This window comes from Strix uralensis, chromosome 1 (assembly GCF_047716275.1).
Source record: "Strix uralensis isolate ZFMK-TIS-50842 chromosome 1, bStrUra1, whole genome shotgun sequence".
Classification (NCBI taxonomy): Eukaryota; Metazoa; Chordata; class Aves; order Strigiformes; family Strigidae; genus Strix; species Strix uralensis.
The window spans coordinates 27,977,856-27,993,259 of NC_133972.1; the positions used below are offsets into that span (position 1 = coordinate 27,977,856).

The 15,404-nt window shown below is 35.3% G+C and overlaps 1 protein-coding gene across 2 annotated transcripts in view; it reads left to right on the top strand.

The window, feature by feature from the left end:
* Nucleotides 1-15,404, top strand: part of SLC4A7 (solute carrier family 4 member 7) — a 102,839-nt gene that overhangs the window by 44,343 nt on the left and 43,092 nt on the right. For both annotated transcript variants that reach the window (XM_074860931.1, XM_074860923.1), the window contains exons 3-6: nt 8,478-8,621; nt 10,850-10,985; nt 11,983-12,143; nt 14,322-14,510. In XM_074860931.1, coding sequence (XP_074717032.1) covers nt 8,478-8,621; nt 10,850-10,985; nt 11,983-12,143; nt 14,322-14,510 — 630 coding nt within the window. The remainder of the gene's footprint in view (nt 1-8,477; nt 8,622-10,849; nt 10,986-11,982; nt 12,144-14,321; nt 14,511-15,404) is intronic.

Sequence of the window (15,404 nt, forward strand, 5' to 3'; positions counted from 1 at the left end):
AGGGAATAATTGTCCTCAACTTATTTTGTTGTTTGTAGTGTTCATTACAAGGGTAAATTCTTAACAAATGCTATCAAATCTGTTTTCAGACTGCCTTTTGAGAGGGAAAGTTGGCAACCTGATTGTGTAGACATAAAATTCAATAGGGCACCCAGTGACTAGTCACAATTTTCAGTGTTGAAGTGTCATTGGTTTTGGAGATGGGATTATTGATGATTTCTAGAGCATTCTTTTTGGAAGTTGCTTCTGATTCTGAGAAACACAGTACTTAAAATATATAAATGCTGAAATTTTTACTTGCATGTTAAGTTACTTGCAAATTACTGGAAAGACAGACTGTAAGGTCCTGACAAGTGAAGCTTAATAGAAATTACTTGAGACAAGAGACTTTTTTTATGTTATAAGACTTCTTGATGGTAGCCTAACAAGAGCTAAGTATAAAAAGAAGCATAGACTAGTGCATCCCAAAATTCATATTCTTTAGCTAGATAACAATTGTATAAACTTAAAAAATATTTTTTTAGCAGTATTGATACCACCTTTGTCCTCATCTTTGAAGGAAATGACTCATTATTCTACAAACAGATTGTCTTAACGAATGTCTTTGAGACACTTGTTAATTTCGTATTTGTGGAACAGTCTCAACAGCTAAGGAACCCTTCTATGTATGCCAGTTGATGAATAGCTATTGACAGGATGGTTACCCAACTTTACAATCTTCTGACATGAGTTGGGACTGAGTAGAAGTATTCATAGTGAAACTAAGTCAACATTTTGGCATATATTGTAAATCATTCATTAGAATAACAATAGTATTACTATTTTGATTTTATTTTTGTTTAAAAGATGTATAGCGTATGTATGATGTATAAGTCTGTATGCTATTCTATTCTGCTTTAAAGTAAGGAAAACATTCTCAGAGAAGACAGCTTTTCTAATGACTTAGATCCATTTAATATTACGATCCAGGTGTTGCTTTATGGGAAGTGTAGACTTCAGTAATTTCAATGATTTCTGCATGGGAACTGGAATACATGTGTAGAGAATCATAAAATTCATTTTAGCAATGCTTCCCTTATGTAGCCAATTTAAAGTAGAAAATCTTTATATAAATATGGAAACTTAAGTGAAAATAATCTTTTAAGGGGATGATGCAGCAAAGTGTAAGTTTTTCAATATGCAAATACTTTTTGTGTAGAGGTAGAAGTCAGTACTGAATATGCATACCCTTGAATTGTTACAATTTCTAACAAGTAAGGCTAGATTATCTAATATTCACCCTCCGAAACAGACAAAAGTATTCAATCACATTGTCTATCCTCTAGTAATGTTTTTTCAAAGTGAATCAGCGTTTAAACGTGAATGAGCTCATAAGAACATCTGCAATAGACAATAACTTTCCTTGTACTTAAATCTTTTTAAAATACATTTTGGGAAATTTCCATGCTAATTTTATCATTTCTTCTTAAAACAGAGTTGTTTTAAAAATGGATGTCATTCAAAATAAATGCCTTTTACATAAAGATGTAAAATAAATATTTAATGTAAAATAGACTAAGATGGAAGCAATGCTTTTTAAAAGTTTATGACATAAACTGTCATAACATTTTCTTAAATTTTCAAACTTCTTTTATCTGAGAGAACATTATGTAATGTTTCTCTCCTGACTGTATCAGAAGTTTTATAAAAAGGTAACTAACGGCAGTTTTATAGTCTGAAACATCCATAAAATTGTTACTCAAGTAGTACGGCTATAACCTGAAGTTTTACTGAACAGTACCAATTGAAACTTAAAACTTTCAGTGAACTTGATGGCCTGATTGCTCAAATTTAAAATTTTTGGGATGAGGCAGAAGAAATAGAGACTGTAGTTGATTCTGTAGCCTGTTTTTTTTCTTGATGGCTTTTCATAACATTTATCTTGCTATTTCTAATCCCTTTAAAATGAGTTGTTCCAAAAATTAGCTAAACCTGTGACTTGATGGGTGTCAGATATCCTTCTAAATAGATGACTTCTCCATTTGTAATTTACTGAAAGCTAATGTTTTACATCAGTTAGAGCTTTTAAAGTGTGAGATTTTATTTTTTTATTTCTGAACATTTCTTATTTTATAAAGAAAGTGTGAAAGTTTGAGGTTTTTCTCAGAAAGGGTAACCCTTACATGAGGCAAGATTTTTCCTATCTTAAAATATCAGGAAATAGATGCATTTGGGCATAAGCAGATCCATTTAAGAGTGTGTGCAGCAGTTGTACAAGAGAGGGGTGCGATCAACTTTGTAATGAGAATGTATTTCTGACCCACTGATGAAGTGGGAAAAATCTTCTTTGCAAATGTTTCTTTTGAAATACTTTACAAGCACAGTGTTAGAAATGTGGAAGCCTTGTGTCCTTACAGGGTATGGCATCCATGAAGGGCTGAGAACATCTGTGACTTTATTAGTGGATGAAGGGCCAATCTTTGATCTTAATAGGACTTTTGCTTACATTGCATGTTTGTAGGTTTTCTCCCCTCCAACAGACACAACTCTTGGAAATTATCTTGGGTATGTGTCCTTTTTCCTGGGCCCTGGCTGCAGAGGCAAGCTGGACCAAGAACCTTCAGCTCAAATAAAGCATGGGGGGTCCAACTATGGTCTGACTCGGATGTACGATGCAAGGGCAGCTAGTCTCCCCCCCCCCCCCCCCCCCCGGTACCAAGCACTGATTCCTTTCCCAGGTGAGGGAGATGGGTGCTGGGAGTGGGCCACAAAGACCTGATGTGGAAGTACTGTGCCAGAATCCCTGTGTAGCTCTGTCAGCTGGCACTAAGCTTTTCCTATGGTACCTGCATGTTGAATGTGATCACTGATAATGCCTTCTTGTATATTGTTGATTGTGTCAGATAGAAACATTCAGTGCATTTTTCTCTCATGACTGTCACTACCAACTCATATTTGAAGTCAGAAAAAAATCACTTCTCTGTGTAATGAGAAATCTGGCATTTAATACTTCTGCCAGTCAGCGTAATATGATGCTGTCTTTCATTGTGTAGTGAGAAAGCACTCTTACTGAGCTGCTGTACTGTATGCTATGCATACTAGATTTTTGGATTATGCTTCTCAATTTTATCTACCAAAGTATTTTAGTATAAAGAGTGTATTCTCAGATATATTTAATTACTAGGAGCTACAGGAGATTTCAGAATACAGCCCAGGAGGTTTAACGGATTCTAAAATATGCTGCACTGTGGAGAACCTTTGGGCTCCAGCAGTGCCATATAACTGTCCCATGAAAGAATTTTCTTACTCCTTTATACAGATTCGGTTAGAAAACTTTATTTCAAATGTTTTATTCTGAAAACAAGAGACAATTTTTGTCAGATAATTCTTTTAACAAAACACAGAAAAAGAATCTTTGGTAATAATAGGGCTTTTTAATAGCCAATTAATTCATGGAAGACCAAGATTATATTAAAATACTTCATATTCACTTTTACTACGTTAATTCCTTAGAAAATAGTTTGACTTCTTGGGAATGTTTCATGTGAGAGGAGTTCATAAAACAAGCGAAAATATATATTTTGAAATATTTAGTTTGTGTCTCACACTGAAAACTTCACTATCAATATTAAATTGTACATTTAATTGCATACTTCAGAAACATGGCATTACTTTTAATTAGAAAATTAGAGAATTAGCATAGCAGTATTTTCAGTGAATTACTGACTTAAGTGAATTTTCAGAATTTTCATTATAAATAAACTTTAAACTAAAGGGGGGGATGAATGAGGGATTCTTTTTGTTTCTTCAGTTTCACCAGAGAAAAGACTATTTGTAGAAGACCTTTGAGCTGTTAAGTTTTTTGGGGCATGAGAAGACTTTCTTGTTTTCACTCTTTACTTCTTCCATCCACCTAAGATTATTTTTCCCATTGCTGTGCTTCTACCTTCGGAGCAGTCCTGTGACAGGAAAGGTAGAAGTTGTGCTAATAAATAGCACTGAGCTTATTTTTCTGTGTACAAGCATTTTCTGTGATATAAGGGAAATTACTGTCCAGGCATGAGATGATTATAGATTTCAAATGCTTCCTACTAGGGTAATGTGTTTGGGGATGTGAATTAGAAGACATCAAACAGTTGCTTTTTTCCCCATTTCCAAGTAACAGGATTTGAGAATTCACATAGGTACCAACTTGACTTTCTCTGCTTTCCCTTGTTAACATGGGGAAGAATGTTGTCCTTTGTATGAAGCTTAAAAGGCATCTAGCTAACAAAATGATGGTGAGAAAAAAGAGTTCTGTGTGGAATTGTGCTTAGTTGCCACATCAAATCACTTTTGGATATGTGTTTTTGATCTCTCTCAGACTTTAGAACTAGTCTTTTATTACCATTCTCTTAAGGATTTTGGGGAGAGATCAGGGAACTTAGAGCATTTCCTATTCTGTCAGTTTTATGGGACTTGATATAAATTGGCTTTTGGAGTAAGACCAACCATGTGATGGAGACATGTAGCAAGTCCTAACATTTAAATTTGTTTCATACGGATAAGGACTTTAAGTAGTAAATACTCTTGGTGGATTTGAACAGCTAAGCTTGGATGAAGTCATGTTAGATTAAAATGAACAATTATCTTTTGAGCTTTGTATTACTAAATTTAGTATCGGTCAGTCTACTAATTCTGTTGATTATTGGTTTAAAGTAATTCTATAACAAGCTTTCCTTGAGAGTGGTACTCTGTACAGATGTTTGTCTGAATAAAGCTTTGAAGGTCACATAATTGTGCCTTTCAAGCTTTTAAAAGCAGTCAAGTTTGTGTTCCTTTTAGAAATAACACTGATGTGAGTAATATGAATTCCAGCCTTTTTAGAGTTAAATTTTCCTCCATTGCTATTATTACTTGCCTTTCTGGCTTTTTTTTTTTTGGCCCAGGTGAAGGGAACTGTAAGTTGTTTTGCCCAATTCATTGGGAATGAAGGAAAAAAAATCCATGTGTTTTTTGTTTTGGTTTTCCTTGTCAACTGTGTTTGTAAGTAAATCTTTATCTGTGCACCTGAAAGCATTAATTACTCCTATCTGAATAATGAAACTTAAGGGAACACAGACCTACTCAATACAGCTGTCTTTATTTTTAGAGGGCTTCTCAGTGCTTTGCTTTGTGGAGTTAAAAGTTAAGCGTGTCCAACTTTTGTTAGGCAGTTTTGCTCTGCCTTTTGGAGTTGAATATGCATGCAGCATGTTTTTGGGTAATTGTGGTAATATATACTCAACAGCAGTAGTTTTGGATTTCCTAGGTAGTAGTGAAGATGTCTTTGTTTATGAATGTCTGTGATGCCACAAAAAAAGGTCCCTTTCTGAAGGAATAGTCTGGTGCACTCATAAGCTGCTGCTGGCAATAGCCAAACTTTTCTTGGTTAGTCTATTGTACTTCCACCCCCCCTGCTTGGTCTGAAAAAGTAAACAAAAAAAATTCAGAGGCTCTTTTTCAACATCAAGTTTTTTATTGAAGTTATTCTGATAGAATTAAATTGGATTGTGATGCATTTTACTTAATTGCTGAAAATCATCTTGCTCATCAGCATTTCACGTTAGTCCAAAAACACAAGTATAGCAGTCTGATCACCTCGCATATACGGAAGTGATTTTTGGGAAGGTATTCTTGTTTTACATTTGCCTGCAACACAGTGTCTCCATGAGGAAATACCCATTCACACAATAGTTGCTTCTGAGCAGCATGGGCTGAAGGGTAGGATAACCCATTGCTAGCCTGTTCCCGTCTTTGTGATACCCTAATCTGTTAGAGTAGTTAGAAGACACTTTCTTTGAAGTTTCCTTCTGGAGTGGAAAGTAATACCGAAAGTTGTAGGTTGTGGGCTGGCTGCCCAGGTTGAGGACTAAGTTGGCAGTGCCTACTCAGTGTGAAGTAGCTGTGAGGCCTGTGGATGTAGTGATAGCTGAGAGGTCAGCACATTTTGGGTAGGAAAGCAATTCACTACGGTCACAGGTTGTTTAAGAACACCTTTGGTTTGTTGCTTATTTCAGCTTGGTTTTCCCCAGCTTTTACCTGTTTCCTTGCAACGTATCTGCTCTCCTCCAAACTTTTCTACTGAAAAAAATTTTCAGTCAGACTGCAGTTTTGTAATAGGAGATAGACTTAGCATTCCCTTGTTCCACCTCTCCTCCATGCAGCAACATAGTCTTTGACTATGGAAACAATCACACTATTACAAATGTTAATTTTTGCAATAGCAGGGTGAATTCTTTAAGATGGAGGCTCTTGAAAAAAATTGTATGGGATTTTTGTTTGTTCTTTAAGCAGTGTGGGATTTCTGTCCTAATGTATGGAAACAGCAAGGGACCGAAATGTGGAAGTCCTAATTTTTTAGGAAGGAAAATCTTGAACAATTTCAGATTCCTGAAATTCTCTAGAAGGTAATCACCTGCAAGATGAAAACAACATGCTTAAAACAGTCTTATTAAGAATATTAAAACAAGCAGATAATATAAAAAGCCCTATTACTACAAATATGTTTGAGTTTCTCTTAGGAAAAAATAGTTCCTGCAAAAAACAAAACACTTTGATGATGAATAAAACTGTTTAGCTGTATATAAAAATAGAGTTTAATACTTGCTAATTGAATACATAAAATAAAACAAAAATCTGAACAGGGATGGTAACAGCATTTGCAGTGAGTGGTGGGTCACTTGGTTGCACCATGTGGGTTTGAGTGGGATGTGGTGAGTAATGCAGCTATTCTTGAACCTAGTACTTTCACTTTCCCTATACATGAGATTATTGTATCACAGTGGTACCAATAACATGACCATTGTTAATGGTGCTACCTAGACATATTATATGTCAAGTGTATTGATTTATGTTTAGGTGTCACATTTGCATTAATTTCTCTGGGAATTGCATTACGCATAGTAGTTGTGGCAGGTGGAGGTCAGGCTGCTTGGCAGGGGCTGAGAAGCTCACAAAAGAAAAGTCTCTTTCTGTGAATAGGTCTGATGACTGCTTCAACAGATTAATCTGTTTTCCACTCTTACATGGGAACAAATAGCTTTTAATATGCTTAATTTCAGATTTGACCATAGTGCCAATCAGTTGACTGTAATTAAAACTAGTGTTGGAAGTCTGTCAAGAATCAGGTCTTATAATTTGAAAAGGAATCTTGACCAAATTAATTAAATGCTGAACTTTACTCATGCATTATTACTGACTTTTGCTTAATTTTTTACTCATGTAGCACTGTAATAATACTGCTTTATAAAAGTTTTGTGTATCTTTTTGGGCTTAGAGATTCTTTTCTTGGAAAAGTTTGACATATTGCCCCTTTTTGTTTCTTTAAAGCTCTGTAATCACTAGAATTTTTCAATATCCTTAATGTAGTGTGTGTGTGCGCTATACACACATACGTATGTGCATGTATGTGTACTCCTAGGGCTTGCTTGTCTTTTATAAATTTTGCTGAAGTTGTATCTCTGGAGGAGCTGGAAACCCACTTCCTTTTCCTTTTGTTAATGTCAGTCTTCTGTAATAACTTGTACACTATGAAACAAAATATTTAGTGTTAACCTCCAGGTTTATAGTTAATGTGTCTCTTCCTGAGATTATTTGTTTAAGAAGGAATTGAAAAGGTTATTGCATATACTAACTCCATTACAGGAGACATGGTAGTTGTATGTTCATAACAGTTTGTTGATTGATTTCTTTTGCCAAGTTGTTGATGCTAGTATTGCCTTAATGTGAAAGGTCAAAGGAAAAACATGATGCCGAAAGTATGGGTTGTAAAGAGCCATTTGTATTAATTTGAGGATGTGCTACCTAAATTTATTAAAAAAAATATCTAGAATAGACCCCCCCCCCCGCCCAGCCTTCTCTAAGTTATTTGATGTTTTGGCATACATTTCTAAATACAAGTTCCTTTTACACTCCTAAACTGATACTAAAATAATGGCATAGTTGAACAGCAGGTTCACCTAAATGTGTCACGTGTTACTTGAAGAAATATTGGCAGTTCATTCAAGCAGAGAAAACTCTGAACTTTGAACAGTGGGTAATTTCTTAATGAGTTCATAAACTGAGCTAGGAGATAGCATCTTGCCATTGTAACGACTATCTGATACGAATCTTTGCAAGCAAGAGGGGTATCACATAATTTCTCTGCCTTGCCCTGGTGTTTATTAAGTAGCTTCTTTCAGTTATACAGATCAAGCTTGTGTTTCTATATTGTTTCACAACTGAGTGTGAATTAGGCATAAGAATAGGCGAATCAGCCATAAGAATATGACCTAATTTATCTGTGAAATGAATATAGCACTAGTTCCTTGACGCTGGGGAAGCACAAAAAGGAAATGGTAATAATTAGTTCACTGAAGGTAGTTTTGCCAAGTGCTTTTGGGTTTCTTTTTGTCAAACTCCTTGTCTTTCTGACTAAGACACTAAATTTGGGCAGGAGGTTGGTTTTTCATTCTTTCCTTTTAAACTTTCTTGGAAAGGCCACAGAGCTGTATATATTGGAGTTCATGTCCCACTTGGAAAGCAAGGCCGTCGACGGCATAGACATCGTGGGCACAGGCATCACAGAAGAAAAAAAGAAAAAGAAACTGACAGAGAAGATGGCCGAGAATCTCCATCATATGGTAAGAAATCTGTTGTGTGAGTTCTTTGTGTGTTTTGAAAATAAACCTGTAGTAGTTATTCTGTGCTTAAATGTTGTTTGTTTTGTGTTGTTTCTTTTATTCTCACTGTAATTAATGTCTTCTTATGTACAATCAGGCAAGGGTTTTGTGGTTGTGTTTTATCTAAATCATAAGCTGTTGGACTTCATCCAGGTGTCTGCATGGATGTTCAGCAGCCTGCACTGAATAGGTTAGACTAGAACTTTGTAATACTTGCCTGTAACATAAAAATCTGTGTTATTTAAATTAGACACTATTTTTCAGGTTGTGTAGTCTTGTGTTATTCTTCTCTCATCCAAGATTTTTGTAAGTATGAATATAGCTATGAAGCAACATTTACCATGGTAATTTGATGAATGATCTGTTAAAACATTTACTTCAGCCTTCTTGCTGTCTGTTAGTAGAGGAATTGTACTGCCTCCTAAGTTTTAGTTTTGGATCAGACACCACCCTCCTGACCTGCCCCTCATCCTCAGGAGATGATGACTTTGTCATATCATTCTCTGAAATGAAATTGTTTGGCAGTACTCTTAGCAGTTTTTCTTCAAGACCTCAAACCCTCTTTTATTCCTAGACTGCAGTGAGTAGGAAAGGTATGGTGCAATGTTTCACTTTGTGTGGACACCATGCTGTTCACTATCGCTCTGACTACAACCATGTTCTACATGGGGCCAGTTCCCTGAAATGAAGTTTTCAAATTGGAGTGCTTTGACATGTCTCCTCTTACTGTTTTCCTACAGTTCTTAGTTTCATCCATCTTCAGAACTTCCCTCCCAAATACAAATTACTATAATTTGATCTTATGTTTGTAGAGTCTTTCTGTACAGGTTCTGAAGCAGCAAGTGATGCTAAATAGAAATTCACTTCTCTTCTGGTTACTTCTCCATCCTGGATACACAGGATATGGCAGGATTACTGGGATATGTTGGTTTTGGGACAGAAAAAATCTGCTGTAGATTTTCATTGATAATGAATGTTGTTTATATTCAAGAGCTCATTTCAGAATTATGTTATTGGATGATGATGTATGCCAGAACAACAATGCAAAAGCAAAATTCTATTCTGAATGAAATTTATTAGTAATTCAGATCTTATGTCTAAATCTAAAAGGCGATCTTCCTTCTGTAGTGGAAGCATCCAGTTGTATGCTCTAATCTAGCAGCTGTGAGAGTGATGTTTCAGTGAACAAACTAAAATTTAAAAAATTGAGATCTACCTGCATTTTCAATCTCTGACCTTCCTTGAGATAACATTGCTATTACTACATTATTGAACCCTTGTAATTTGAAAGCTCACCCTTGAGTTGAACCAAGATCTGTGTATAGGTATTAAAAATATCTCTGAAGCCATGTGTTTTTATAGGGTTTTTTAAAATTTTGCGCATAGCAGTGAAGCCCACTACTTATATTTGGTCAATAAAGACAGATAAATTTTGTTACAAGTTGTTACTGAGCCTGTTCCACTAGGCATTATACTATGAGAAGTTAAAATACTTCCTCAACATTTTAGCGGTGTGGTTTCTACTTTGCTATGCTAATTTATCTACAGTGCTCCAACTGTGCAACAAGAAAGTTAATAGAATTTTCCGTCCTACGTAAGTAGCAGCAGGCCATTGAAAAATCTGCTGCTCTAACAATATGAGTGCCTGAGTACCCACTATGTAGAGCAGGAACAACAACAAAAAGCCAGCCATTTAGCATCTTGAACTACTACTAGGGCAGTCAACCTATAAGTCAGGCTATTTGTTTCTGTCAACCTGTTTGGTTTGGGTTGTGGGTTTTTTTTCCCCCCCTCCTTTAATTAGTGTCTGTGTCATGATGATATAATTTACTTTGTTTTCAAAGTGAAAACAAGGTTTCTAGCCCTTTGGTATATTAATTTTTGCTTTTTACCAATTTTGCTGTTGATGTTTATTTTCATATTGTTTTAATCTATAGAAGAGCTAAAACCACTTAATTACATTATGTAAACATAAGTTTCAAGATGTTTTGTTTTCAGAAACAATGAACCGTTTTAAAAGGGCCTCCTTCTAAAGAAATGTCCGTGTCTCTCTTGTTCCTCTTGACTCTTGAGGAGGATGTTGTGCTGCATATTTCTAACTTGAGAGCAGAAGATTTAAATGTTTTGTGGTGTTTTTTGCATAATAGAAGTATGAATTTTTTATTATTCAGTCTCTCCTTTTCTTCAAGACACACCATCCCAACGAGTGCAATTTATCTTGGGTACTGAAGATGATGATGAACACATTCCCCATGATCTCTTCACTGAAATGGATGAGCTTTGCTTCAGGGATGGAGAAGAATATGAGTGGAAAGAAACGGCTAGGTACGCTAAAAGTAGATTGTTTCAGGATATATCCTCTAGTGATTTTATTTCAAAAAATTGCAAACTAGGTCTACGTTAGAGTTTTCATGAACTGTAGGAGTTGTTCACTCAATTCACATCAGCAAATCAAAACTTTTGTTCTTTTTGTCCAACTCTGGAAGAATCAATATGGCCTCTTAAGAGACTCTCAGTCTTGCTTGTGCTGTGTTGACTTTCCTAAAACTGATCATGTTAAGCATTGTGAAAGGTACAGCTGTTGTTTTGTTATAAATACAGGTGTTCAGGCCATGGAGCACGGTATTTGCAATCTCAGAAATCTCTTTGCTCTGTTATTACTGATACATTAGTGTCAGTTTTTTTTCACTTAAAGTCATGTATTTACATATGTTCTTTTTAGGTAGTATTTGATTATTTTTCTGCAAATTGCATGCGTGAACATTACAGGATGCCATGATTAATTTTGGCCTATATTGGTTAAGTTGCTTCCTTCTACATATGCGTTGTAATAAATTCTTCTAATTTCTGCTTTCAAATTTCTAATTACCTTATTGCATGCTAGCTTTTGCAGAAGTTCAATTTACATAATGCCTGTGAGTCAGAATGAAGATCAATTTATAGTTGCATGTATTGGTATTACCTAGCTCTTAAATGTCTGACTTAGCACCCTAGGAGACTTGAACATGGTATATGGTGTGTTTCAGACAGCTTTCTAATTCTAAAATACTGATGAAACAGATATGCAAATCAAGTTAACAAGGCACAATACCACACTGTTCACAAGAACGTGTGAATAGACAGGTATTGTTCAAGCCAAAAGAAACAAAATGGGTGAAAACTAAAACAGTTGAGTGTGGTTAAAAGGCCTGATAAAAATAATCTGACTGTGAATCAGATGGGTTGTCTGAAAAAATTAAAGCTGGTATGAGCCACAGAGAAGAATGGGAGTGCTTGCCAAATGTCTGTCTGCAGGAGAAATATAAATGTGTATGCATTTCAGGTGGCTGAAATTTGAAGAGGATGTTGAAGATGGTGGAGATCGATGGAGCAAGCCTTACGTAGCAACTCTATCTCTGCACAGTCTCTTTGAACTGCGAAGCTGTATTCTTAATGGGACGGTCATGTTGGACATGAGAGCAAACACACTAGATGAGATAGCAGGTTGCAGCAAAACTTTTTTAAAAAATATTTTATTCCTAAATTTTAATCTGTTACTTAAGATGTTTTTGATGGTGTCTTTTTATGTTCTTGAAAATAGTATATTGAAGAAAAGGGTATGTGCATGCTTACTGTAGTTTTCTTCATCTGGTTGTAAAGAGCTGATCCTACAGACTTCCCTTACAACGAGCTACACTGAATGAGTAGGACCTTCTTTATTACATATTTTAGGATGAGGCCCAGAATTTGCCTTTATGTTCTAATCCCTGAATGTGTTCTTTGTCTTTGTTTCTACAGATGAAATGTAAATATCTGCCAGAACATTTTAGGACTTATTTGTGCACTTTAGTACCATAATTATTAATGATAACTTGGCTGATGTTAACTTGATGCCATTAGTGCAGTTGGTTGTTGCACATCTGGTATTTTTTTCACCTTTATAAGAGGTGAGCAGAAATAAATCTTGTACATGTTGTTTGACCTACCATGTTGAGTGTCCTCACTAATCACACGGTCATTTTGGATACCATAAAATCAGCTTTGAAGACTTACATATACACCTGCTTAGCCTGAATGCCTTTGAACTAGTTTTACATAATTTTCCTGGTATCTCTTGCTACAGGTACCACACAGTGGAATGCCTTCTCAGGAATCATGCTAGGTATAGGGCTGACCAACATGTATGTGAAGGACAAGGTGTTTTGGCATTAAAAACTTTGGCAGTGCTTGAAATGTTTTCTTGTTTTGTTTTTGGTTTTGGTGGTGGTTTTTTTTTTTTTAAATCTTCAAAATTCACTCAGGAATTTGGTATTCCCTTCCTATTTTCCTGACTTACTGAGCAAGAGTGTTCAACACATGATTTGTAAAAGTAATGTTTTGGTTTATAATTTGTTTTTAATAATTGAATTCAGCAGTAGTCTTAGTACATAAGAAAAATAGTTATTGCTTAATTCTGTGTAAACAACACCTTTAATAGCAGGTATTTTAGTTGGAACTAGGATGTCTTAAAAGGTTGCATGAATTTGTTTCAAGTTAATTTTAGGTGCCATTGTGAAACATGTAGGATAACAATCCTTGGTGTATAAATGTATTGTCTTGTTTCCATGAGCCAGGAATACCTGGTAGGTATTCTTGGTTCTCATGCAAAGAAGAGGGGGAGAGTGTGGCAGGTTTCCTTTTGAGAAGCTATAGCAAAAGGTGCGTCGTCAGTAATCCCACCACGAGGCTGCACTGTACTGACAGAGGCTTTGCTGCATATAATTTTGTTTGTAAGCTGTTCTCCACAATAACTTTTTTCATTGTGAAAAGTTCTATGTAATTGCAGTTTACCAATACAATTAGGTTTTCTCGATACATCAGTTAAGATTGGCAAAATAGATTTTAAAAGCTCTCACATAGCTTTTTGTTGATTAGTGCAGGTGGGGTTTTTTTAAAAATTAATTTAAAAAAAAAAAAGGCAGCTAAGAAAACTCAGCAGATATTGTCCCAGACATGCAGGCTTTCTTTCCTGCTGTGAGCATCCTGATGAGATGCCCTTTCGAAACTTGATGTTATTTGACAGTTGGTTAGTTAGTTTTAGATGATGTAAGCAGGTTTTGTTTTACACTTCCTCTTCTAAAGCATGTGAATCGTGTGAAGTTTGGTAGAGAGCCTCAGGAATTTAGAGTATCTGATGGTGACAGAGGAGTTAGGGAATTTGTCTCATTCTGTAATAACTTTCAATTTTATATGGTTGTATACTCTCAAAATAAGGAATACCAGGTCAAGACTGTTTTAAGTCTGTTCTCCATTATGTTTCTGTCTTTGTGTGTTCACTTCTAGTGGAGGGTTGTTGACTATATAGATTTTTTTTTTTGAAAGGGAGTCGCCATTGAAAGTTGAAGTAAATGTCAATAAATTATAAGATATTAAGTAACTTATTTCTTAAAATGGTGCTACTAATAAATACTGTCTTTTGGATCTGCATCTTGAACTTTTCTTATTCTCACATTTGCTTGTTTAGTGACATCTTTGAAAATTTCCTGTGGATTCTTGAAGATGTCTTTTCTAAAGAAAAGACTTCTTTTTAAAATAGATTTAATTTTTTCTTTTTATTTGGTGCAACTACGGTGCTTGAGTGTAGTGAAGAAGAGATTTGTAACTGTATGTATAATGTTCTTTGTTGTTGTTGTTATTATGTAGATATGGTTTTGGACAACATGATTGCCTCTGGCCAGCTGGATGAATCCATAAGAGAGAATGTGAGAGAGGCTCTTCTAAAAAGGCACCATCATCAGAACGAGAAAAAATTCAGCAATCGGATTCCGCTGGTTCGGTCTTTTGCAGATATAGGCAAGAAACATTCTGACCCTCACTTGCTTGAACGAAATGGTGAGATAAGTTGTAGCATCCAGTTTGTTCTAACCTGTTAAATAATGTTCTCACTGGGAGATGAAGGAAAAATCATCTGATGATAGCAGATAAGTGTTTCCTTCTTGATAAGCAAAGAGCTAATGATAACAGTGTGTGTTACATGTAGCCGTGGGTGATGTTTCTGTATATTTTTCAATTTACTCAAACATTCTACTCCTGCCTGTATATGTAGCATGCATTATTGTTTTAAAGTATAGGAATAGACCTGCATTGGTCCTAATGTTTTTTTTAGGATATGCTTGAATAAAATATGTAATGTCTGAGGAATTTCAGCATTGTGACATAGCTTTATATGTTTGTCAGATGGATCCTACTTGCTTATTCAGTCTTTATACTAGAGATTTATTTTGTGGTCATGTCATGAGTTCAGTGATGCTGACAATAACTGTGTTTTAATCCAGTGTTATGTTAATATGACTAGAAAAAATTCACTATGCTAATGGTGAAGTTGTTACTTTTAGCTAGGACACTGTTTATTTTTACCTTGTTTTGTAGAGAAGGATCTAACAGGGAAAAAAACCCCCAAACCCAAGAAAGGTATTTGCAATGTTTTCATAGGCTGTACCACATCTTTTATTGAACCAATTCCTGGAAATATTTTGGAATATCAATACATTTACTCTAGACATCCAGTTCCAAAGTCAAAATAGCAATATATACTGCAGAGCAGCATGCTTCTGTTCTTGTATTTCTTATGGCCTCTATTTCTGGCTCTGTTCTTTTGCTAGTTTTCTTTTGCCTTGCATTAAATAAGACACATATAATTTCAACTGAAATTTTTAGTCTAGTTAAAACTTAGTACTAATTTCATGAATCACTCCTTGAAGTGAAGTTCCTTTCCTGACTTGAAAG